Source organism: Tupaia chinensis, unplaced genomic scaffold (assembly GCF_000334495.1).
Source record: "Tupaia chinensis unplaced genomic scaffold, TupChi_1.0 Scaffold000638_1, whole genome shotgun sequence".
Lineage (NCBI taxonomy): Eukaryota > Metazoa > Chordata > Mammalia > Scandentia > Tupaiidae > Tupaia > Tupaia belangeri.
In genome coordinates, this window is record NW_006160159.1 from 3,185,381 (window position 1) to 3,213,347 (window position 27,967).

At 36.9% G+C, this 27,967-nt stretch overlaps 1 protein-coding gene across 1 annotated transcript in view; it reads right to left on the reverse strand.

The window, feature by feature from the left end:
- The window catches only part of ARHGAP15 (Rho GTPase activating protein 15), a 721,214-nt gene that overhangs the window by 248,078 nt on the left and 445,169 nt on the right, over positions 1 to 27,967 (reverse strand). Inside the window, 1 exon segment of the mRNA XM_006159626.3 lies at positions 12,873 to 12,971. Within this exon segment, the coding sequence (XP_006159688.1) occupies positions 12,873 to 12,971 (99 nt within the window).

Sequence of the window (27,967 nt, forward strand, 5' to 3'; positions counted from 1 at the left end):
ATTATCTATGGGGGCACGAATGAACCAGATAACAATCCTTAGTCTCAATGACCTACATTGTAGATGAGAAAAGGATAATGAAACCAGTCATTATTGTAACCAGTGTCAAAGGAGGCCCTAATAATATTCCAAAGACCTTGGAGGGGTGATTGTACATATGAGTCAGAGACTATTCCCTGGAGAGGGTGGTGCTTGTGTTATCAACGAGAGGGTGAATGTGAATGTGGCAGGTAGAAAAGTAAGGAAAAGGTTTCCAGGAAGAGGGAGCAGGACATGGAAAGAACATATGTCTTTGGAAAACATCACATAGTTGGTGTTCTTGAAACACAGGAAGCTCTTCATGTAAATTTGAAGCTGCATAGAGGTCATATGTTTTTCCTTTTTTTATGGGGATAATTAGAGAAAAATTTAGTTTACATCATGAAGAAAGGAACCATTGGAGAGTTATAAGTAAGAAAACACAATGTCATTTGCTTTTAAGAGGCATAATTTTGGCAGCATTGAGGAGAGTGGCCTGGGAAGGAATGCAAACAAAGGCAATGACATCATCAGAAGAGTTACCTCAAATCAAATAATGGGAGCTCAGTCAAGGCCGAAGAAGGGAAGATGGACAATAGACTCAAAAGATGGTATGAACATAGAGATCATAATATTTGGCAAATGATTCTGTGAGCAATGAGAAGGACCTAAGATGTCTAATATCTTTCTTTTTAGTGCAACTGGGAAAAATAGGTTTTGATGTCATAAACTGAGTTACCAAATAAAGGAGAAGGAACGTTTTTGTTTGGGAAATGAAATATTCTGCATGAGAAAGTTGAGTTGGAGGTGTCAGAGGTAAATTCAAGAAGCATTGTTTCTAGGCGACAGATCTGTGTGAGGAAATAACTTGAGAAGTTATTCAAATACAAGAATTTTGAAGTCATTGAAGGAATCATTGAAGCTTTAGGTGTGACTGAGATCACTCCAAGAGAATGAGTAGCATGAAATAGCAGGGTCAAGAGCTAAATTCAGGGGCAGCAATAATGCAATGGAATCCACATGAGGGAGGTAGGTCTTAGGTTCATTTTTTAGGACCTCCCTGGGACCACACCAGGCACGCATACACTTGCCCATGATCAAGGCCCAGTGAGAATGGGATTAGCCTGTTGTTCAATCTAACCTGTTGGGAGTATCTGTCTGTCTGTCTCTTTCACTCATGGAAGAAATAAAAAAATGGAATCAAATCCAGAGGAAATGCATGTTTCTTGCGTTGTCAAACTCTAGACCAAACATATGCACTCTGATATTAGGTTATGAAGTTTCAAATACATGGTCAAATGCCTACCTTCGAGACAAAAGAAAGAAAAAGCTTACTACAGTGATCACAAAAACATCTGTTAGGTATTCTTCTGAGGGAGACTAAAGAGAAAAGTTAACCCAAACTATCAAAAATTACAAAATAATAAGATCATTTTTAAAACAATAGCCTGATTTTAATGACACTAGTATATTCAAAGTCTTCATGGAGCTTTTGATAGCATCAACAGAGTTTAACATTTTTCCTCTATGAAGTAAAATTGGAGAAAATAAAATCAATATCCAGTAGCAAGATCATGACAGAATTTAGGGAATGGTATCCAGTCTTCATTAGCTTCAAATTGATATATCAGCATATTAATCACATATTTATTTCAAATTATTTGACAGACTCTTCAGATTCAAAAAAAATATCATCATCAAAATAAAAATTCCCTGGGAAGTCCTTGAAAAATAAATGCTGAATCAAGAAGGTAGGATATCCATAGTGAAATTAACTAATACAGAACAGCACTGACATGGTGTTCCAATTCTGAATTAAAGAAAAAAGATGTGGGGCTCAACTTTCTGTGTGGTTATGGGAATTGAGCCTACGCCTGACCATTCTCAGGCATGTCAATTATAAGTCATAGTTACCATTCAATTACTTGATTAAAAACAGCAGGCTATTGGTGTTGAAACAATGCCTAATGGAATATGACTTCCTCTGATGAAAATGAGTAGAGAATGGATATCTTAGTAGCTGCTGGATGGTTAACTTAAATAGTGTATCCAAAAATTGATGAAAATAAAATCTTTAAGAAATCCTAACTTCAATTGTTTAGCATAGCTGGTTATTGATGAGAAGAATATAATATACTCTCATCAGAAATTAACCTGTTTACATGTTTCCAAAGCAAATTTGCCAGCCACCTAATTCTCTGAACATCATGCTGCTGCCTTCACTAAATAATTGTTGGTCATTAATCTTCTCATAGTTTGAACCATATGCAGGTATGGCAATGGCATGTAACTTTCCAGTCAAGATTTAAGCTGTGTTAAATATAATTTATCCATTCATTTGCTATTTATTGAAAATCAGTTCTGTTTTAGGTACTATGTGAATAATTGGCCCATATATGATGAGTACACATGTACTATTTGAAATATTTTTCTTTTGTAAGCTATTCTTTCACCACAAATCTCAGGGCATTCTTATTTTCTTAAACAGAGAGTGTTTTAACATATTGGGTCTATGGTCTAGTATAACCTCAAGAACTCTTTCAATATTATCATTTCAGAGCTATTTTGGTATTGCATAGGGTTTTTGTTTTGTTTTGTTTTGTTTTTCTTGCTTAGTGTCCCACCCTTCATTTAAAATTTTTTTCTGCAGTAAAAATAGGAAATGGTTGTAAAAGTATAAAATTAGACAAAAGAGATAAAATTAGAAAAGCAAGATTACTTTGAACCCATGAAAAACATTTCTAACTCCATAGTGTGAGTGTGTTCAACTCTAAGACAACTTCCCAAAGAACTTGGAGGAATATCCATGACATGAATCTTTTAGAATGAGTTAGTTAGTCTTAAAATATTCTGCTTAAGAAAACATGCCATATTCAACTATATAGACCAATGCATATTAGTCTGGAATATATATATGTGTGTGTGTGTGTGTGTGTGTGTGTGTGTGTTTATCTAAAATTATACATACATATGATTTTGTATATATAAAATTAATGCTGAAATTGGGCATATTTGTTTTGAAAGTGTAAAGAGTCATTGGAAAAGGCCTTTCTGTTTCCTAGAAACTTTACAGTAGAACATTATTCATTAGGAATCTCATCAAAGAGTATAATGTTTGGCCTCATTTATAGCTTCCCAGATTTATGATTTCTTAATTTTTATAAATCTTTAAGTTCTGGGGAAATGCAAGTAAATATAATGGAAAGATCCCTGTTCTACCGATAAATAACAAATAATTTCATATGACAGAGTGACACTGCTGTGAGAATTTTGAGAAATTAATTAGTTTTGATCAAGGGATCCACATTTTGTAACAAGAATAAAAATATTTCTATTAAAAAGTAGAAATCTGTTTTGGAACCCTAGGGAAATGAATATAAGAAAATCTCTGACTGCATTATTATTATGTTTTGTTATCACTTTTTGGAAACCTGAAAACTTTCCAAATAAGTGATTTCTTCTTTTTCTTTTTTTTTTTTCACATTTGTAAACATTTACTTCCAGGCTAAAACAGCCTGCCAACTTTCAGCCAAGATCATCTTTGTTGTTGACTGTCAATCTCTGAATATAGGGCCTTCTGATGAAAAAATCCCCAGACTCAGAATTTTTATTGTGTAAAGAACACTACTAAAGGTTATTTTAGAATATTCCCAGCTTGGTATGTTCAGGTATTGCATTGTTTAAATGCTCCACCTACCATAAAAGGTTTTTTTTTGTTTGTTTGTTTGTTTGTTTGTTTTTAAGGGTTTCAATTTTGGCACTGTTTCCATTCAGTTGACTCCAAGGGAAAAATATGCTAAGAACCTAAACTTTGAACAGGGGTAGAAGTGAGAGTGGTGGTTGGAAATTAGACTCTGACTTTATCTAAGAGGAGACATTATTTATTCTCACGCATTCTGGATTCTAAAGTGTGGGAATATCCGCTGTCTAATTTGACCAGAGTCACTTTGCTGTATTTCTTAGATAGCCTCTCTGGTTATTGAACTGCACAATTATTTTTACTTAAACCTCTGTTATGTTTAAACTCCCTTTTTGATAACAAGCCTGTCATGTATCTCTAGATGCAGATAAACTCCATTCAACATCACTAATAAGAACAGTGAATTAATTACTAACCACTATTGTATACAGTATTTGTGAACATTCAATGTATGCTTTTCATTGCAAGATTTAACTTTCAAGCATTTTCTTGAGCAAGAATCAATTTCTTTGGAACAGAGACACAGGTATCAGGTAACTGGCAGAGATGGCAACTGGTTCAATATTCTGTCTTCTTTTCATTACAGACCTCACAAGTATGCCCTTCTATCCACATTTATGTTCTTAATTGCAAAACGCAGCCTTTTCCCCTCTCTCCACTTTGTCATCTCAGATTTCTTTGGGTTGTCTTTTCCCAGATTCTCTTTTATACCCTTGCTTACTGTTTCCTGTTTACTCTTTTTTGATTTTGTCTTCCTCTATCGCTCTGAATGTGGCTTTCTAACAGACACAGAGGCCCCAGCAGGACTACCCCAAAGAGCCAGTTCCAACTTGGACCCAGCACAGTGCTATGCTGTCAGGAAGGTGGCTTGTCTTTGTGGCTGCATTAAAACCAAACCAAACAAAACACAAAACACTAAAGCATTAAACTGATCTTAATTTTAGCTCAGAAAGAAAAACTGAGCAGATTCTCTGCAAGCTTTCATGGAGCTTCCTTGAGGATCATCTCTTGTATGTGCACTTGGATGCCTAATGTTAGGCATGAAAAGCAAGCACTTAGAAACAAACAAACAAACAAACAAAACTCCAAACTCAAAAACATAGGTCAGCACCCTCAGAAACAGTTTTGTTCAGTCCTCAAATATTCTCTGGGGAAAAAGAAAAAGTGCTTATCTTGTACTCTGATTTTTTTAGTGTTTGGGGCATGTAATTTTTTATCAGTTTCTTTTTGTTGTTCCTTTTATTTTTTTTCCCACTCACTGCTTATAAAGCTAGTAAGCAGAAGTCTCTCTGGAACAAGATAGAATCATAAAAGTTTTCAAGAATCTCGTCACAAACTAAACAGTACAAATCGCACATTCTTCATGGAAGTATCAGCCTTTGGTGCGTGCCTGGATCCAACTATAATAGATTATCCCAAAGTGGGAAAGAATGAACAGTATAAAATTAGCAGAACTGGGGGCAGAACTTGTCTAGTGAAAGCAATATGATCTGCACTTCAGGGACCTGGAATGTTAAGCAATGGGAAACAACTATGTAAAGGTTTGTTTTTGCAAGTAAGCACTCAGTAGGATCTCAGGAGGCAAACTGGTACACTGAATCAAGTACCAGGAAAACTATATTAACCACAATGCTTGCTAATTCTTAGCCTAATGGCTATGTTATCATCCTATCTCTTTTTATTTAATAAATACATATATGTGCGTGCCTCACCTAATATACAAAGGTAGCATGCATATAGCAAAAATTAATATACTTATGTATATTCCATGGTCTGAATTTTTAAAAGTTGGATAATTATATTCCAATATAGGCATCTAACCATGTTTTCTTGTGATACTAACAAACATTTCCTGATAAATAGTCACACAGTTCAATAAACTTCATTTATAAAGCCATGAGCTTGTTAACCTGACATTCCCTCAAACTTCACATAACATCAGAGGGATTACCAAAAGAGAAACATCTAAGGTATAATAATAATTTTAGCCATTCTCTTTCCAAGTTGCTATAATCTACCCAAAGATAACTAATTGTTCAAAGTAAACATTCCACTCAGACCACAAAAGGAATCCATTACACAAACATATAATTCACAGTCATTTTTAGTGGGTTGTAAACAGTTTGGAATGAGCATAAAATGGGACAAAAATCAAAGTGAGCATTTTGAAATGAAAAAGTGTTTGCTACAAAAGGTCAGTCCCTTTGCTTGGCAAACTATGTAGAAAAGCCTGGGAAAATGCTGATCACACAAGCAATGAGGGAATTTTAAAGCCAACAGCCTCCTTGTTTCTTTAAACAGACATCGGAACCTATAACTGGATCCTGTCAAACAAACGACAGCAAAAAAATATCACAGCTGCTAAGAAGTCAAGTTGAGAGATAAAGTTTGTGAGGCTAAGGACCTTCTCCCAAGTAGTCTAAAGGTCTTTCTTAAATCTTTAAGCAAGGTTATGGATCCCAGGGTGGCTTTTAGGCATCAAGTCAAATATGTAACTTTGTGTATCATTCCTGTCATAGTGTTTTGAGTTCCAGAAAAAAGACAGAAAGGACAAGCTTCTTGTTGATTAGTCTCTGCTGAGATACTCTGTAAAGTAGCTTGTACCTGGAGTCATGGAATTTGGAAGACAAGGCATTTTTTTAAAAATTGCAATAAATAGCACATAACTTGAAATTCACATTGGAAACCATTTTTAAATGTATAATGTGATAAAGTACTAAGCATGTTCACATTATTGTTCAACTGAACTCTAGATGTAAATTTAATGTTTTTAAATAGTTTGTGGGTATATTAAGCAGAACAGGAAATTGTTAAGGAAAAATAATTAGTTAGACCATATTTTAAATGATAAATGCTAATCCAAATTTGGTTAATTTTTTAAAATGTCTGTCCTATTCCCTTATAGACAAAAATATACTGGAAATATAAACATATATGTAAGGTAAAAATATGCACATTGAATTTTTTTATTACAGAACAAATATTTGGGAATGCACGAACATTTTGGTGTTGTTGGGCAGAAAAAATACTGATTTACCATTTATGTCAAGGCATTTTAGGCATTTCACACCAGGGACTCTTTACATAGCACTGAGTCTAAAATCAAATAAGTATGTGTTCAGTATTTAGAATTTATTATACGTTATTTTATTTTATATTTTTTAGGTTTTTGCCATTGGACACATGTACTCCCTAGAAAGAGAAAGAGAGAGGGAAAGTAAGAAATCATCTCCCAGGTAGGATGGCCACACCACAATTCCTTTTCATCTATTCTTCTCTCAGGAATTTTGGGCATACACACATGTGAACCCAGCATGATTTTCAAGCCACCAGGTCCAGGCCTCGAACTGTAGTCAACCGTGTGAGAGTCTAGCACCTTAACTACCAGGCCACTTGCTGACCCCTATTATACCATTTTTAAGCACACAACTTTCTTCTGCTTTTTTATTATTGTAGTGGAAATTCTGTCTTGCAGTGTCTGTTATTTTCTCTCATAGCACTTGGCACAGTCTGTGCTCTTATGCCCATATAGTTGTGTGTGTGCGTTCAAAGTTTAGCTCCCCCATATTCTCGGCTGGTAGCATTGAAGGAAGCAATATCTACTTAGTGCCTCATACTTGACTGAACATTCATTGAATTTTAAAATGGATCACATACTGTGTTAAATTTCTTTCTAAATAACGAGCATTCTTAACAGGTAGTAAGTTAGATGGTTTGCAAAGAAAGAGCTATGAATTAAGGTCTTACTACTTACTATACCAGTTTAGACTTTCCATTTCATTTAGTTCAGGACTCCTTGGCCTATGTCTCACACATGACTGACTTTTCTTTTTTTTAAGAGGTTTTTGCCTTAAGGCATGTGTGCTCACCAGAGAGAAAGGGAGATAGACATAGTGAGAGGGAAAATGAGAAATCACCATTGGGGGGATAGCCACATCACAATTCCTTCCCCTCCATTTTCCTTCCGGGATTTTAGGCATGCATACACACGCACCAGGTAGTGCTTTTCAAGCCACTAGCTCTGGGACTTGAACTGCAGTCAGCCACATGGGAGTCCAGAGATATAATCACTACATCATCTGTTGGTCCCTATGACTGAATTTTAAGTAGTTTCTACAGATACGTGTTGTCATTGTAAACTACACAAAGTATTTGAGTAGTAATGAGAAGTGGCCCTCTCTGCTTGCTTCTACATGTCATCAACATATCACAATGCCTCCCTCTACACGCTTGCTCCCCAAAACCTCCAAAGAAATCTCAGAATATCTCATGCTTTTGGTCATTTTACCAAGGATATGTATTGAGCATTAGCTCATAATGATTTACTATTTTCATAGAAATTACTTTGGACAAAGGAGCGTAAGCAGAGTTTTTTTCTGGCTAATCATGGTATCTGGTATTACAAAATACTGATTTACCATTTATGTCAAGGCATTTTAGGCATTTCACACCAGGGACTCTTTACATAGCACTGAGTCTAAAATCAAATAAGTATGTGTTCAGTATTTAGAATTTATTATACGTTATTTTATTTTATATTTTTTAGGTTTTTGCCATTGGACACATGTACTCCCTAGAAAGAGAAAGAGAGAGGGAAAGTAAGAAATCATCTCCCAGGTAGGATGGCCACACCACAATTCCTTTTCATCTATTCTTCTCTCAGGAATTTTGGGCATACACACATGTGAACCCAGCATGATTTTCAAGCCACCAGGTCCAGGCCTCGAACTGTAGTCAACCGTGTGAGAGTCTAGCACCTTAACTACCAGGCCACTTGCTGACCCCTATTATACCATTTTTAAGCACACAACTTTCTTCTGCTTTTTTATTATTGTAGTGGAAATTCTGTCTTGCAGTGTCTGTTATTTTCTCTCATAGCACTTGGCACAGTCTGTGCTCTTATGCCCATATAGTTGTGTGTGTGCGTTCAAAGTTTAGCTCCCCCATATTCTCGGCTGGTAGCATTGAAGGAAGCAATATCTACTTAGTGCCTCATACTTGACTGAACATTCATTGAATTTTAAAATGGATCACATACTGTGTTAAATTTCTTTCTAAATAACGAGCATTCTTAACAGGTAGTAAGTTAGATGGTTTGCAAAGAAAGAGCTATGAATTAAGGTCTTACTACTTACTATACCAGTTTAGACTTTCCATTTCATTTAGTTCAGGACTCCTTGGCCTATGTCTCACACATGACTGACTTTTCTTTTTTTTAAGAGGTTTTTGCCTTAAGGCATGTGTGCTCACCAGAGAGAAAGGGAGATAGACATAGTGAGAGGGAAAATGAGAAATCACCATTGGGGGGATAGCCACATCACAATTCCTTCCCCTCCATTTTCCTTCCGGGATTTTAGGCATGCATACACACGCACCAGGTAGTGCTTTTCAAGCCACTAGCTCTGGGACTTGAACTGCAGTCAGCCACATGGGAGTCCAGAGATATAATCACTACATCATCTGTTGGTCCCTATGACTGAATTTTAAGTAGTTTCTACAGATACGTGTTGTCATTGTAAACTACACAAAGTATTTGAGTAGTAATGAGAAGTGGCCCTCTCTGCTTGCTTCTACATGTCATCAACATATCACAATGCCTCCCTCTACACGCTTGCTCCCCAAAACCTCCAAAGAAATCTCAGAATATCTCATGCTTTTGGTCATTTTACCAAGGATATGTATTGAGCATTAGCTCATAATGATTTACTATTTTCATAGAAATTACTTTGGACAAAGGAGCGTAAGCAGAGTTTTTTTCTGGCTAATCATGGTATCTGGTATTACATGGCCTCCAACTATAAAGGCAAGGCCAAGAAGAATCAACCACTTAGAAGAGTTTTAATGACTAACACGTTACTTTACAGTTTGCCCTCTAAATTTTGTGTATATTTCAAGGCTGAGCACACAATGTTAAAAACCACAAAAATGACTCTAATCTAGTTATAACAGTTGGTGAGGAGAATGCTCTGGTGGTTTACAGAATAAAGAGAACCAAATCAAGATAAGGAAACATACTAAACGAGTTATTCGCTAAATTGGTTTACATTCAGCTTACTAATAGAGTTTCTTCTGGGCATGTCCAAAAATGCAAAATTTAAAATGTAACTAATACCACCTCACCAGGGATGAATCAAGAATGCACCTTATATAAAGCACTAGGTAGAATTTCCCTGGGAACTCTATAACAGAATGAGAAATTTGGTCTGTCAAATGTAACCAGAGAAGGAAAATAACTACCTGAATAATGAATGAATGAATGAATGAATGAAAAATGGCTAAGATCTGCCTTTCTGATAATGTTTCATTTTAAATCAAGTATGTAGGAAACCTTTTAAAAATATATATATAGTTACATGTCTAGTCACAGTGCTGCAGGTAACAGGGTCACTGTGGTGCAATGCTCTAGGCCATTGTAGAAAGGCTCCAGGTTCAGGTCCCAGGCCTGCCTCAATACACTGGGCATAACCACAGGTATGTCCAGGATCCTGGTTGGCTGCAGGCTTATGGGAGATGATCACCACATGAAGACCCTGTTCAGGTGATTCCTGTCCCCCAGAAGGTAAATAAACTCAATGAAATAATGCTACAGATTATATGTAACTTTTTAAAGAAAGGGACAGAATCTCAAGGAAAAATAAAAGAGAGGAAGGAAACAAATTATCTATCTATATCTATCTATCTATCTATCTATCTATCTATCTATCTATCTATCTATATCTATTATCTATCTATGTGTATATATAAAAACAGCCAATGTTTTGCTATAGTGAATATTGAGGTCTTTCCCTCAGACTGTGAGAAAAAAACATAGTTTTCATTAAATGTGCCTTGCCCGTAACTGGGCCATAAGCATTTCCCATGACTCTGCAGTTGACTAGCTCGGCTGGAAGAGGATCTGATCATTTGAGGGAGGGCTCTAGATATGCTGAGTCCCAGTTGTACTGAGAGACTTGGCACCTTTATAGGCTACTTCCTAATACCAACCCCAGCATAAAATGTCATGAGAAGCCTGCATAAACATTGGACTTAGATGCACATAAATTATTTCTATCCTAAGGTGCTTTATGCCAGAATTCAGTAAAAAAACAACACTTTGAGTAAACAGAATTGGCGTATAAATGTAAGAATTTTAATCCAACAGAATGATCATAGAAAAATAAAATCAAAAGTACACACTTGTAAATCTTGCAATGACGTGAGAGGTTTATCTTGTGCTTCTAAGCTTTTATTGAACACTTCCATAGAATTCCTTTAAGCTGACACTGCCAAAGTGCTTTGAATTATCAGTTGCTTTATGGAATTGTAAAGTCTTTGAGTTTCATTAAAATGCTTAGGAATTATTTTAATAATCATATATGTGATTAGCTCCTGTTTAGTGCTGGATCCACAAATTCATTTTAAGGGTAAACATTGGGACAATGAAACATAATGCAAGATATGATTGCTCCTGTCAGCAAAAATATTGTCTTATATTATTAAAAATTATCAACAAAATGCTGTGAACAAAAAAATATAATTTCTATTTATAGATATTTTCTACTGTTCCCTGTTATATCATCTGCACACTGAAAGGCTACATCTTTCTAGCAGTTTTTCATTTTGCCTAGGGTATGTTCATAAATTCGAGGTATGGAGCTCTGCTTTGTACACACTCACAACTTATTAGGTATAGCTTCCCCAATGTCCTATTTGAATTTTTGGTCTAATATAGCAGTGTTCATACTGAGTATTTATAAGTGAATGAAGATTTCTTTGAAATGATGGTAATTTAGCTATTGAAAATAATAACATTATAATATTCTCAGAGACCCATTTGGACTTGAAGTACTTATTAAATAATATTTATTCCTAAAATATGTACTTACAGAATTAAATGAATTGCAACATGCAATAAAAACACATTTCTCTCTAAATCCAATTGACTTCATTCCTCGCAGATACCTTGCCTGGCTTCATTCTGCATTTACTATCTTCTACTCTTTCTGTATTCTCAGCTCTTCCCTCCGTTGTGTCGATATGCTCTCCCCAAAGCCACCTTCTACTCACATTTCCAACCTACTCTTCCCCTTCTTGTTATTCTCTCATTCCCTACTGATAGGGGATAATAGGATCCCCAGACTGTCCTTACACTATAATTAAAGTATGAATTTCCAGGAGTTAGAAATTGCAGACCATTTTTATTATGCTTCTATAATAAAGCCAGGTATCATTGAGAGAATTAAAATGGCTTTTTTTTCCAGCAGATTATTCGGTAAAGGCTTTTTTTCCCCTTGGTTCTATTGTTTTAAGAGACCAGAAGCTGGACATGGGAATAGGCTCACCAATTCTTTTTCTGAAAACACCTCTATCTTTTACAAGATATATATCCCCCTAGATCCAGGGAATATGTTGTAAACTTGTAACAGATGGTGATGAAGCTTCACATTTTTATACAATACACTTTTTAAGATTCTGCATGTACTATATGTATCTTCCAGGAAAAATGACCTTGAATGAATGAAGTCACGGTTTGAAGGAAAAACACTCCACAGATAGACTAGCAGAGAAATGATGAGTCAATTGGGTTTTGTTTTGTTCTCTTTAGTAAAATGAAATAATTTCAGATGAAAAACAGAATGTTGAAACAGAGGGATCAAAGGCCATCTTAACACTGGAGGTGCATCTGTTAATTGTTTCAGGAAAACCAGTTAGCCGTATTCCGTACTGAGCAGAAACATGTGGAAGATTGGATATTACTGTTTGCAAATAGGAATGCTATTTGCTTCATTTGGGTAATGTTGGGGGCTTACCAAAAATTGTTCTGGCACAATATCCACCAGCATAAATGTTAGAAGGGTTCTAACACTGTGAGTGCTGATATTTTATGAATGTTTTATCACTGTCTTGAAAACATGAAGTTTGCAATTGAATCAACAGTATGTCAGACAGACAAAATATTAAAAAAAAGAAAGAAAGAACATTAGTGAGAATTACTAATGTCCCTATTGTAAAACCAAACTGAAGTTAGTAAGAAACTTGATCCTCTTAACTGATGAACAAAAGTTAAGTTTTAATTGTGTGGCTTCCCAGACAAATCAAATGTTACTGTTAACTTGAGTATGGGTTGTTTAGAGGGTGTGGTAATGGGGGAACTGCTGCATATTTAATGTCTTACCTCTTTTTTCAACAGCTTCAATGCATTGCTTTACAAAACATGGAACTGTGGAATTTTCACGTTCACACACTGTGTGCAGATGAGAGCCAAAAATTTGATCTGCAAAAGAAATGAAGATGAGCTTCATTAAAATCCAAGCTTGCGTTGTTCTTTAATTTGATTCTGTTTCCATATCCACTGTATGCTGAATTCTTTATCTTGCATTGGAATTGATTTTTTGCTTTAATTCTGAAGTGTCTGTGGCAGACATACAGAGACCATAACTGCCTCCTTTATGGAACAGGAACCTGGCCCCAGAGTAGGAAAACTAACACTTTGCCATCGATTGGGCAGGGACGTCTGAGTAAGTCATAGTCTCTCTGGGCCTTAACTTTGTTATCTATAAAATAATAATAAGGGATTAACAAAACTTCCACCAAATTATAATCTTAGTGCTGCTTGTGTCCCTAGTGTTTTAGAAGTTTATCAGTGGTCATCAAATGTATGAATTTATTAGTATATTTAGGACATTCTTTCTACGGCTCCAGGATATTTGAGGAGGCGAGTTCCAGAAGACTTAGTCTGAAGTGAATTACTTCGCATTTCTCCTGCCTTGAATGTCCTTTCTCCTCTCTAAGTATCACCTTGCCTTTAAGACTCAGTTCAAATAGCACTTTCTCCACAGTCTCCTTCTTTCCTGTCTCAGCTTTGTGTCTCCCGTGAACATAGATTCATTGGAAAATCAGGTCCTCAGAATGGTAACAGGCAATTTGGGAAAAAGGCTCTGTGATTAAAATGGTTTAGCAATGTTCAACACATTTGAACATGTTTCTTTAGTGCGTATTTTTAGAGCCCATGATATGCCAATGTGCACTGTAAATCTCTATGAGGGGTTGGGGGATGCATTATTTCCCAAACTTAAACAAGTGCCAGGTCCTTCTGTTTCAAAGAGCATCTCGTAGACTAATGTTTCTGGGAATATACTCTGTGAAATCTTAGCTCAGCCCTCCGATGGGGAGCATGATTCACACTACGTCGCGCTGAGAATTTACACTTGGAGTATACGGAGTGTACTCACTCACAGTGGAATCTGAATGCCTGAATCATCAATGTCCTCTCATAGTTATCAATGTGTAGCACAGATTTGGGCCCATAATAGCCAGTCAAAGATTTTTTTTTTTTTTTTTTTACAATTCTGGCAAAATGTACACAATATAAAATTTGTCATTTAAATCAATTTTAAGTGTACAGCTCAGTAGCATTAAATGTATATTCAATATTATGCCACCATCACCAATATCCATTACCAGAACTTTTTCAGTATCATCAAAGTTTATCACTGATAATAAAACAAAGAGGTAGTGAGTCCAAGGACTTCCTATTTTGCTCAGAATGAAACCAAAGAGCCTCTTATTTGACTTATAAGGTACTACATGACTTAACCTCCATTAATTGATTGATTTCATTTTTTCCCTGATTAGACTTGCCTGACTCCCCTGCCTGCCCTGCACCACTGTCCACATGCACATTTCTAATCCTTGTTCCTTCTGCCTTGGGGACTTTGCACTTTTTCTTCTGCATGGAACTCTGTTGCTTTAGCTGTTTTATCATATGGCACTTTCTTATCGTAGCCTGTTTTACTGAGAGAACCAACAAGAGACTTACAGAAAGTTCATGGCAAATGTATATTATGAAAAAACTATATGTAGATTTCAAAAAGATTTTGCACTGAATTGAACTTGTACTTTAAATCTGTTGTTTCATGAGCTTTTTGGTCTACTTATATCTCCAACTGACATTAGATTGATGTGATTACTGCCTAGCTGTTCTCCTTGCTTAGAAGTAAAACACAGGACAGGGACCATACTTGCTTCCTTTATTATTGGCTCTCTGTTCTTAGATTATTTTTGGCATATGCTAGATGTTCAATAAACATTTGTTGAGTGACAGACTGAAACACATTGTCTTAATCATCAGTGAAAGCTCTTAATATATTTTTAAAATTACATGTAGCAATGGGGAGAAAAAATATAAGATGTAGCATAATGGAATGACAAGTGACAGTATTTTAAAGGTATTTTCTAAGTGGAGTATAGTGAGACTTTAAGGAAGACTTAAAGTCTTAATGGTTTTCATCCATTTCTTAGGAAAAGACAATAGTTTGAACTGGTGAAAGCTCAGAGGAAAGCAATTAAGGCTAAACAAAATAAACAATATATTCCAATACCGAAATAGACAGTTTTATCCAAAAGAAGAAAGATAGCTTAAAACACACAGACTTAATACAATTAGTTCTCCATATCTATCAATTCTTCATTCATAGACCAAAATAACACAGTTCAAAAACATTTTTTTGAGAGGGACCAGCAGTTAGCATAATGGCTGTGTTGCTGAACTCCTATGTAGTTGATCATGGTTTGAGTCCTGGACCTGGTGGCTTAAATTCATGCCAGGCATGTGTGCGTGTATGCCCAAGATCCCGAGAGGAGAATGGAGGAGAAGGGATTGTGGCATGGCCATGGCCATAAAATCTGGAGGGTGATTTCTCTCTTTCTATCTCTCTGTTGCTCTCTGTCTTGCGAGTGCACACGCTTTATAGCAAAACAAAACAAAACAAACAAAAAACCACACACACACACACACACACACACACACACACACACACAAAACAAACCTCTCAAAAAAATTTTTTTGAGAGAGATTTTTGCTATATGGTGTGTGTGTGTGCTTACCAGAGCAATAGAGAAACAGAGACGGAACACAAGAAATCATCCCCCAATGGGGGATGGCCATCCTACAATCCCCTCTCCTCCACTCTCCATTCTGGATATTGGGTACACAGGCACATGTGACCAACGTGAGTCTTAAGCCATCAGGTTTGGGATTTGAACTGCAGTCGACCACATGAGAGTCCAGCAATACAACCATTATGCCATCTGCTGATCCCTCAAAAATTTCTTTTAAGAATTGGGTGCATTAGGGCTGGCAGGTGGTGTGGTGGTTAAGGTGCTGGACTCCCACATGGTTGACCATGGTTTGAGTCTCAGTTGTGGCAGCTCATTTTCTCACTTCCTCTTTCTCTCTCTCTCTCTTCTCTCTCTGTCTCTCTGTTCCTCTCTGGTCAAATTAAAATAAAATAAAATAAAATAATATTAAAAACTGACTGTATCTGGGACCAGCAGATGGAGTAATGGACATGGTGGACTGCAGTCCAGGTCCCAGACCCGGTGACTTCAAACTCATGCAGGACGTGTGTGCATGCATTCCCAACTTCAGATACGAGGGTGGAGGAGAAAGGATTACAGCAAGACCATTATCCCTGGAGGGGGGTGTTTCTTGCTTTCTGTGTCTCTGCCCCTGTCTCTCTTCAGTGAGCACACGTGTCTTATTGCAAAAATCTCTCTTAAAAAAAAAAAAAAAAACAAAAAAAATTGTCTGCATCTGTGTTGAATATATTCAGACTTTTTTGTTATTATTTCCCAAATAATACAATAAAACAACTATCTACAAAACATTTACATTGTATTAGGGGTTATAAGTAATCTAGTGTTAATTCAAAGTATATGGGAGAACACAGTTTATGTGCAAATACTGCACCAAATTATTTATGGGACTTAAATGAGCATCCTTGCATTTTGGTATATACTTCAGGTCCTAGAACCAATTCATGTGGGGGTACTTTATAAAGAAGTGGAAAATAATCATGGGTATTTGCTTTGAATCCTTAGTCAAGTAACAAAGATTTGTTCAGAACTGAGTAACCATGATTAAAAAAAGAATAATATGAAGTATTAAAAAATAATAACCACAGAATTGCAGATAAGATTATTTAAATTGAATAGAGATTATAGTTGAGAAGAATTGTCCTAAAGTAGAAAACCTATTAAAGAAGCTCACAATTTCAATACATTTTTCAAATATTGTTTGACTATGCTCTATTTTCAAAACTGAGGCAGGCTTTTAAGTTATAAAAAAGATAGCAACAAATTTCTTTTTTTTTTTTTGGAGAGGCCTATTCATTTTTTACTTTTTGCTATAGGGTTTGTGCACTTGCCAGACAGACAGAGAGAGACAGAGACAGAAAGCGAGAAATCATCCCCCAGGGGGGATGGTCACGCTGCAATCCCTTCTCCTCCATTCTCCTCTGGGGATCTTAGGCACGCATGCACACACACCCGGCGTGAGTTTTAAGCCACCAAGTCCAGGACTCGAACCACGGTCTACTACATGGGAGTCCAGTGACCATAGCCATTACGCTAACTGCTGGTCCCAATATCAACAAATTTCTAATATTGTATGAACCAGTAGAAATATTCAGAGAATATAAAAAACAGAATATAGCAGGTATCATAAAAGATACTGAATTCTAGGAAAGATGTCCTTTAGTGTAAGGTCCTTTTGTGCCATTTAGCGTAGATGGGGTCTGGGGTGTGTTTGTGTGTTTGCACACAGAGAGAGTGGAAGTTAATGAGATGGAGGTTAATCCATGAAAAAATAGATTCCTGAATAAAGTAAGTATTAAATGGACAGAGTGTTTCTTTTCCTTTTGCTTACTTTTGTTTTGTTTTTGACAGGGGCTATAAAAGAGAGAAGTAAGAACATCTAGGAAACTTACTCTTTTATTTATTAAGTTTTTGCTAAAGAGTGTCTATTCTGTGTTAGGAGCTAGGAAAGGCACTGATAATGTAACAACCAAGGTTCACTCCCTGTCCTCTAAGAGTTTCTTGTCTACTAGGGGCAGCACACAAGCAAACAGGTTAGAGCATTTATATCATCAGAAAACATGCTATAGCCTGGTAGGCACATATACAATGTGGAAGCAAGTGGTGGAGCATCAGGTCAGCCTTGAGGGTCCACGGAAGACTCTCCAGAGAAAAAGAACTGAATCAGGGACAGACAGTGATGTGAGGCTCTGCAAGGCAGACCCACATGGGAAGGTTGCTGGTTTCTGTCCAGAAACCTCCTGAGAAACCTCACCAGCCACACATGTGCCTATGATTTGGGCTGGCTGGGGTTGAGGGTGAATAGTGGCATGAAGACCCTGGGAAGGGTGTTCTCTCTCTTGCTCTCTCTTGCTCTCGTTTTCTCCCTCTTTCTCCCTGTTTCTGTCTCTCTCGCTCATGGAATAAATTTAAAAATATATATATATTAAATAAAAACTGAGTCCTTAAGGATAAGACAGGAAAGGGGAGGAAAGGAAGGACATTTTGGAAAGACAGAGGAGAGCAAATAAATGCATTAATGGTTGGGAACATGATAGGAAGAATGGGGAATGTGTTGAGAAAAATATACACACTTTTTTATTTAGAGAAATCTTGATATATTAAACCTTTAAAGGAGATAAAGTCTGTATTCTGGAATGCCTTTTTTCTCAGATAGGTTAAATTAGTTGAGAGTGTGCAGATACCATTGATTTCCTATATACATTATAAGCCATTCTTCTTCCAGCTTCTTGTTTTTAGAATCCACTCATACAGCAGGACCTGAAAATGATCTCTATTGACTTCTACCTTTTTTGCTGCTTTGGGTGATTAGATAGCCCTAGTCAATGAAATGTAAAGGACTCTGACTTAGGAAGCTGCAGGAAGACATTTTTCCTTTACAGAAGGAGAGGGGTATATGAAGAGATTTTTTCAACCTGCTTTGAACAATACCTTGGGTTGATGTGATGTTTAGAGCTTTGAAATAATCTTTAGATATGACACAATGAACTTGAGGGAAAAAAAAAAAAACTTATTTGTTAAAAGAAAGCAATGAAAAACCTGAGACCTTGATGACTTTGCTGATTTTTTTGGTTTTTTAGAGGTTTTTGCTATAGAGTGCATGTGCTCTCCAGAAGGACAGAGAGAGAGAGAGAGAGAGAGAGAGAGAGAGAAAGCAAGAAAACACCCCCCGGGGGGGGTGGGGGGTGGCCACTCCACAATCCCTTCTCCTCCATTCTCCTCTTGGAATTTTGGGCATGCATGCACATGCGCCTAGTGTGAGTTTAAGCCACCGGGTCCGGGACTTGAACTTCAGTCGACTACATGGGAGTCCAGTGACATAGCCATTATGCCAACTGCTGGTCCCAACTTTGCTAAATTTTAAGCCAACTCTTAATACTTTCTCTAGAATTCTTGTCATAAGCCATTTTTTCACTGCATATTCTATTATCTGCAGCCAAAAGCATCCTAACTAATATGATACACCTTAGGAAGTTGTGGTTTTTTAGTAAAATACATATTACAGTTATAGTTCCCTTCTTGTAAAGACTTACCTGGTAGCACTTTATAAAGAAAATGTGGGATGTATTGTAGATAGTGGAGAAGACTAGACACAAGATTAGTTAAAAGGCTAATGTGACTGGTAGGAAAGATGCTATGAAGACAAGAATAAGAGTATGGTCAATTTGGATCATTTTTCACAATGCTTTTCATTGTCTCTGAATTAGATTCCTACATTCACCTCCTTTGCTATGAGACCATATGTACCCTTCACTACAGTGGGCACTGTTTCCTCCATTTCACTGATATTGTCCTTGGCCATATGACTGTCTTGGGATGTAATGTGAGTGACAATGTATCAGCTTCAGACGGAGGCCTTAAGGGAGAGAGAGAGAGAAAGCAAGAAATCCCCCCCCGGGGGGGGTGGGGGGTGGCCACTCCACAATCCCTTCTCCTCCATTCTCCTCTTGGAATTTTGGGCATGCATGCACATGCGCCTAGTGTGAGTTTAAGCCACCGGGTCCGGGACTTGAACTTCAGTCGACTACATGGGAGTCCAGTGACATAGCCATTATGCCAACTGCTGGTCCCAACTTTGCTAAATTTTAAGCCAACTCTTAATACTTTCTCTAGAATTCTTGTCATAAGCCATTTTTTCACTGCATATTCTATTATCTGCAGCCAAAAGCATCCTAACTAATATGATACACCTTAGGAAGTTGTGGTTTTTTAGTAAAATACATATTACAGTTATAGTTCCCTTCTTGTAAAGACTTACCTGGTAGCACTTTATAAAGAAAATGTGGGATGTATTGTAGATAGTGGAGAAGACTAGACACAAGATTAGTTAAAAGGCTAATGTGACTGGTAGGAAAGATGCTATGAAGACAAGAATAAGAGTATGGTCAATTTGGATCATTTTTCACAATGCTTTTCATTGTCTCTGAATTAGATTCCTACATTCACCTCCTTTGCTATGAGACCATATGTACCCTTCACTACAGTGGGCACTGTTTCCTCCATTTCACTGATATTGTCCTTGGCCATATGACTGTCTTGGGATGTAATGTGAGTGACAATGTATCAGCTTCAGACGGAGGCCTTAAAGCATATTGCAGGTTTCTATTCTCCTTTTTCTTCTCTGCTATGGCCAAGAAAAGACCTTCCCTGGGTGGCTGCTGCCCCTTCATTTGGTCTCCTTAATAAATATACATGGCACAGAACTCAAGCTAACCCTCAGTGGAGAAAGGTTAGTCAGAACTTCAGTCTAAAGCAGAGTGACTCAATCAAACCTGACCTAGATTATTTGACCCATAGACACATAAGAAATAAATGTTTTTGCTTTGTTTCGTTTTTGTTTTTTGTTTGTTTGTTTTTAATTGCCTAAATGGATATACATATGTATATATAATTCCCTCTCTCTATATATATAATTGCATATATATATATATATATACACACATATGTATATATACACACACACACATATATACATGTCCACCCAAAAAGAAAGCAGTCCCATAACTCTGAGTTCCTGACTCACCCACCTATATTTCCATCTGTGGGTTAACTGGTAATCCTTTCTTTCTCCCTTAATGGCTATTTTTTTTTTTTAATTTAGTAAACATTTCTTACTAAGTATGTCAATAGTTTTGGAGTCTTCTGCAAATGCCTATGGTCTTGGCTACTGTGATTATTATAACTTTGTCCTACTGTTTCAGCACTTATACCAGGAGCAGTAGGTGACGCATTGGTTGGAGAAAATCAATTCTCTGCTATTTTTCTTTGAAAGCATCTTTGGGTGAGAAAAATAGACCTTCTACATGATGGCACTTTTAAATCATGTTGTTTATTTAATGAATTAGAGCTTAACTAGAGAATGGTGGTTTTTAATCTTTAAGCTCTCAAACTTTTGACCGATTTAGTTAGTTCATCAGCATAACCAGGTTAAGTCTCCCAGGTTACAAATTAGCTTCATTCTCCCTCATCGCTGCTATATATTTTTTGACAAATTATGGAAAGAACACCCAGTAATGGGATCTTTGTCAGTTAGGTTCCAAATGAATCAAAACTATGAGGAGAACTACTCAATAGAGGCAGTTAAATGCTCAAATAATGTGATGGTGCCATCATCATTTACCCAAGGAGACATGCTTTTCAAAATGATGTTGTTCTGCTTTCAGGAGAGAGGGCCATTGTGGCTTCTCTAGTAAATTTTAAAAAGGAAGAACAAAGCAACTCAAACTACATAGATGAGGGAAGCAGAAAACAAGAACAGCAATCTGAACTGTTAGGTCACAAAAAGAAATCAGACAATTATCTTAGTAATAGCATATATTGGTTAAGCTTTTGGCTGCAAGCAATAGAAAAACAAAATAGTTCTGTGGCTACATTAGCAAAGGAAAGTTTATTTGAACGATATTGAGGGATTGAAGTAGGAAGGAAAGTAAAGAACTTTTTAGAGGCTGGGAGACTAGTCGTTAGGATGTGTAGAAATGAAGATGGCATGATGGTTAAGGCATTGAACTCCCACATGACTGACCACGGTTTGAGTCCTAGACATGGCAGCTTGAAAATCACGTGTGCATGCCCAAAATCCTACCTAACAGAAGAATGGAGGAGAAGGGATTGTGATTTGACCATTGCCCCCCACCCCAGGGGGGGCGTTCAGGGTGGACACACAGGCAGACCATTTCCCAGTAAGTCACTATAAGGAAGAGGCAGTGGATGCTGGAGGGCAAAAATAGTATTCTCAACATGGACGGTTCCAGCAATTTAATTTAATTCATCCTCTGATTTTTTAACTATAAATAACATTTGTTTTTCCTTTTGAGAATAGGTTTCCAGACCACAACTTTGAGATTACTTATCAAAGAATGTTATCTTTTATATTTTCCCCAGTTCCATCTCCATCATATTCATATTCATATTCATATTCTTTCTAGTTAGTATCATATTCAGTTCTTTTTCTTCAAATACTCACAGTATGAGTTCCTATTACAAAACTTTGCCAACTTTATCAAAAACGTTTGGAGAAATAAGTGCTACTATTGTTTATTAGATTGGTGTATGGCATTGAACTGAGGTTCAGAAAAATATGCCTAATGCTGAAGTTTAATGTGCTGTAAGTGTTTCAGGAGCTATTCATTATCTTATGATGTTTCAGGGCTTTAGTCTAAAATATCAGCTACTGCTTTTTGGCTCATAGATAAAAAAAATGGGAGCTGATTCTCTACTAAATCTATACTATACACTGGGAGTAAACCTTTTTCACAGTTTTGTTTACTGTGACTTTTTTTTGTTCTCACAAGAGGCAAATACAGGAAAAAGCTTAATTATTTTAACTTTTAAGTAGTTTGGAATCTAAATAAATAGGAGTTACCATATATGCACTTCTGTGTATAGTTTTCCCCCCACATGTTTATTGACACTGCATCTCAGCAAACCTAACAGATTCAAGAGCCTCTGGAAGATAATGGCAGTGTCTGCTGTGGAAAGACTGACCTGGAGGAGCATTGCCTAGACTATGTACAGAATAGCTAGCCAAACAAGGGCTGAGTTTCTGCAGCTTCTAATCAAAGTCAGACTGCTGACTGCAAGGGAAGTACCAGTTGACAGGAGCAGCCCACAGAAGAATTTCAGGGGCAGGCCAGCTGCCACCCAGACAGAATAGCTGAGTTCTTCCCAGTCCTTTCTATTTTCCTCTTTCTTCCATTTTCAGACATCCTGAAGTCTCCATCTTTCACAATTTTACCCTCAACCCAAACACCACTTCTATGAAGAACCCTTTGGCTACTTCTTTCCAACTTCTAAATTCTCACGGAAATAGATCTTAACTCAATTTCGTTATGATTAACGAAATAGGCATTTTGGTTAGCACACCAGCCAGGAAGACATTTATATTTTAAACAAAGAGTATATTAACCCAAATGAAACAGTATGAATTTTTTTTTTTGTATTTGTCTTTGCTAGGCAGTAACTTTGTCCTGACACTTCTCATTCTCTCTGCTTACCCAATGCAGTACAAAATACACACACACCCCTCACACAGAAATTATAACAGGATAGCGAACAGTTTGATCAAGTGCATCTTTCATACATTTTTTCATTTATCCATTCAACTTGTGCATCTGTGAGTACCTTTCAAGTATCTTTCATACAATTTTGTATTTATCCATTCAACTTGTGCATCTGTGAGTACCTTTCAATGACTCATGGGAATGGAATTGGTAAAAGAACACTCTCCATCCTCATACAGCCTATTTGTAAATAGGGAAAACAAATGCAGAAAGCATCAATATATAATATAATGTCAGATGGTGTTAAATGCTATGGAAAAAGCAAGGCAGAAAGATACAGAGCTACTGGTACTGCCATGAAGACATTTCTGAGGCAACAGCATTTGAGCAGAGACCAAGTGAAGTGAGCGATCAAGTCACACAAATGAGGAAGAGAATGGCAAGTATGGAGAGCTAAAGAAGTGAACTGGGTATCTTAGAGGAGCTGCGGGAAGGCTCGGGTGAGTAGATGGAATGAAGAAGCGAAGTGTGATTGAAGATGAAATATAAAAGGTACCTGGAGGCCAAAACAGGTAGGACCCTAAAGGTCACAGGAAGGATATACAATAGCTAGCACTTAAAGTGTGGTTGATTCTAAGTAATTAGACATTACAGAGCAGAAGAGTAAAGTTATGTGATATACAATGTTTCATAAGATATTATATATCACATTATTTATGTGATTTTTATAGGATATCTGATATATATACATACACACACGCACACACACACACACACACATATATACACCATGAGTAAGAGAGACCAAGATAGACAGGTAGACAGCATTTTCTACAGGGTCCTGATACTATGATTCACCTCGTCTTCATTCAGTCCCAGATCATGAATAATCAAACACTTTATGTATCCACGAAGGTCTCCAGATATGAACCAGTAGCCTTCCTATGTGGGATTGCTTCATTGAGCATCATAATTTACCACTGTACCTTGCTTGGCTTCTAATCTAACTTTATATGATCTTTTTTTTCCAACATTATTTATTATTTGTTTTTTGTATATACTTTCAATCATATTGTTTGACTTACAATAAGACCATTTTGATATGTGCACATTTCTCCCCAGACCCGTTGATCAAAATATCTTTAACAGATAACACCACACCTCCCCATCCCGTCAATGCTCTACCTCTGTATCCCTTCTCCAAATGTCCTTCGTTAGGCCCCACTCCTCCACATACACCTCGTCTGACATTCACACCCATCTCTTGTGTTTGTTCAACCATTAGTCAATCAGTTTCAGTCATAGAATGCAGACATACGGTATAAGTTAAGTGGGGACATACAATGTCTCTCCTTCATAGCCTGGCTTGCCTCACTCAGCAGTACATCTTCCATATTCTTCCACTTTCTGTCAAAAGCCAGGGTTCTAGTTGCTGTATGGAGGCTAGATTTAAGGTCATCAAGATGAGAAGCAGAGAGGCCCATCGTGGGGCTAGTGAATTCTTTCAGGGAAAATTGATGATGCTCGGGATAGGGTGGTAGTAATATTCTATAGCTGGAATGTATTCCCCTCAAATCTGTGTCAGCATGTGGTATAATGGTTACATTGCTGGGCTTTCCTATTGCCAAACAGGGTTTGAGTCCTGGACTCCACAGCATGAAATTCATGCCAGGCATAGGTGCATATGGGCCCAAAATCCCAAAAGGAGAATGGAGGAAAAGGGATTATGGTATGACCATCCCCCCGAGTGGAGTCATTTCTCACTTTCTGTTTCTCTATCTCTCTGATGAGCACACAAATCTTATAGCAAAAACCTCTCTAAAAAAATAAAATAAAAAGGAAGAAATTTGGTGAGTCACTGAATTTGTGTTGAGAGCATGGACACTTACTATAAGTACAGTGTTGAAAAGTCCAGCCTTTGGGAGGTGATTGGGAATGGATATATTGATCAGGGTGGAGCCTCCAGGATTAATTCCTGGTAGCTTTATAAGAAGAGCAGACGCACAGTCACACATGCACTGCTCTTGCTCTGTCTTAGACTCCCCCTGACCTCAGACCTCCACACCCCTAAGCTAATGAATTCTCTCTTCTTGTAAAACACCAAGTGTGGTATTCAGTTGTTAGTATCAGAATAGATTAAAACATAAGACTGAAAGTGAATGAATCTAGAATATATTTTAACATGGGATCTGGTGATGAAAGTAGGAGAGAGAGAGTAGTGTGGTGCGGACTCCAGTTGGCAGAAGCTGGTGGTATTTCCTGAGACAAGGAACATGTGGGATGTGGAAGTCCAGGATGCTCTAGATAAATTTGAGACATCTACCAAACACCCAAAGAGATGTCAAGAGGACATCTGAATATTCAATCTAGAGTTCGAAGCTAATGTTTTAAGTTAGGTAAGCACCAACCTACAGGTGGAATTTGAAGTTACATGATTGAGATATTTCAGCCCTGGAATGTTTGAATATTAATCACTTAGTTTGATAATGAGACTAAAAAAAAAATGTATGTGGACTTAACACATGAGTATCTTAAAATTCTAAAGTAGGGGAGAAGAGCAAGATCCACCAAAGGACTGACAAACAAATTTCAACATGAACGAATAAGAACCTGTAAATAATAATAAACTTCTAAAGCCTCTAAAAGATTTCAAATCCTGTTCCATTTCCTTCTAAATTTTTTTTCTATGCAATAACTTTCCTGGAAGTACAAAGTCTAGTATACCACAGTCTAATTAAAAAATATTAAAATAATGATATTATCATTGTGGGATAAAGAGAAGGGAGGACTAATTGAGAATGATAAGGCTTCGTAACGCTGTCAAATCTGAGAGGGAATAGGAAGATGAATAAAATTTACTAAGAAGGTGAAACTAGAAAAGAATTCAAGGCAAAGGGACCCTTTGTAGTAAGACAAATAAATACAGTTTCTTCCACTCGTATTTATGTGTGTACATTTTTTATACTATATGCCTTTTGGTTTCCTAGTGGATATATAAATGAATGATTGAATAGACAAAAAGAGAAAACAATTTATAACGGAAAATTATTTTCATCTAAAGATTGTGATATGATCATTTGAGTCTAAGAGAAATATATTTTAGTTCCGTTTGCATTAGTGCATGTTGGCTAAATTTTAATATGGCCAACTTTTATTTAGCACAAATTATTTACATTATGGTTTGGTGATGTTTTCTGCTTTTCATTTGCCTTCTTCATCTCATTAGAATTATAAAGAGGTGCAGTGAAGGAAAGAGGGGTAATGAAATTCAAAGATGTCAAATTTTGCTACTTTCTCCCATTTTTGTGTATTCTTTCTGTTCTGTTTGTTTGTTTGTTTGTTTGTTCTAGAGCATGTATGCTGGTCAGAGAGAGAGGGAGAGCAAGCAATTACCACCCCGGGGGGGGGGGCACACTGCAATTCCTTTTCCTCCACTCTCCTCTTGGGATTTGGGACATGCACAGGGGTGGTGTGTTTTTCAGGTAGCTGAGTCCAGGACACCAACTGCACAGCTGGGACCATCTACCAGCATGTGAGATCCAGCCACCTTAATTACAATGTCACTGGCTGGCCCTGTGTACCTCATATTCTTTAAATGAGAAATGGTCCGTGGACTTCACTTGACTCAATCATAATTTACTGTAAGTAATCAGAAGTTAAAACTTTTATCAATTAGGTTGTCACTTCCTTGACTAAATAGGAACTTCACTGGGGAGTTAAATGTACTCTGAAATCGGTCATTTTATTTCTGTTTGAGTGACAAATATAAGGAGGAAATTTGATACATAAAATGTATTCAGGTAATTGATTAAACTGAATCTAGATTAATTAATTTATCTTTTAAACTCACCTACTATGGACTAAATCTGAAAACGTCTTTTGTGATTGATAATAGTTGAAAGAGTCTTCTTTTGGGGGGGAAGGTGTAAGTTTTGACTTCAGATTTAAGTAGAAAAGAATCTAACAAAGAAGACTGTACTTTTCCTAATATCAGCATAGATTTGTTAGAATCCCAGGTGGTAAAACTTCAATTTATTTGCACGAACGCATAGTTCAATAAGAAAAGATTCCTATTTAGTTGGAATAAAACTTCTTAATGATTTCAAATATTACTTGTAATATATTACTATAACAGGTTTGAATATCTATAATAGAGTCTCTTTCATTTGAGTCTTAAGGGTGTTCTCAAAGCCACTAACGCTGAGTGCTAGGTACACGCTGAAGTACCTAAGAGGAAAGCACTTTAGGTTAAAAGCACTTTCTCTCTCAGCCTCGGGTTAAAAGCTATTTCAGGATTCTGTTAAAGGCATTCTTTAGTCCTCAGCTTCAGCTTAAAAGTGGCTTTGATGAAAAGTGCTTTGAGGCAGGTAAAGGATTTTATAATAAACCATATTAAGAACCAGGGAATCATGTGGTTCTCTGGAAGGGTTGGCTAGCTCTGTGGAGGTGTGCTCTAAACTGCTCAGTAATGCCCATTTGCTGAGCCATGCAGTCCAATAGATATTCCATGGGGGAAAAAAACAGAAGAAGAAGAAGGAGAAACGTAAAGAAAGGAAAGCATTTCCAGGAATGTAACGAGAGCAAAGGGGTTATGAGCCCAAATTAATAGGCTACAATGGACCTATTTCCAGAAACATTTTGTCTCTTTCAGGCTCCCAGTCATATAGAACATGTATTTCTTATTTTTTTGATCCTGCAGCAGAGAGTGACAATGGGATACCATTTCTAAAACAATTTATTTTTTCCCTAAATTGCCCCCAAAATGTAATGAATAGATATCATGTTGAGAGATGGCGCTTTGTACATGGCACATTTCCTGGACCCATCACATACTCTGGTATACTATGTTACCAGCCTCCTAAAGGGGTCAGGAGTAGACATGAAAAACAGATAA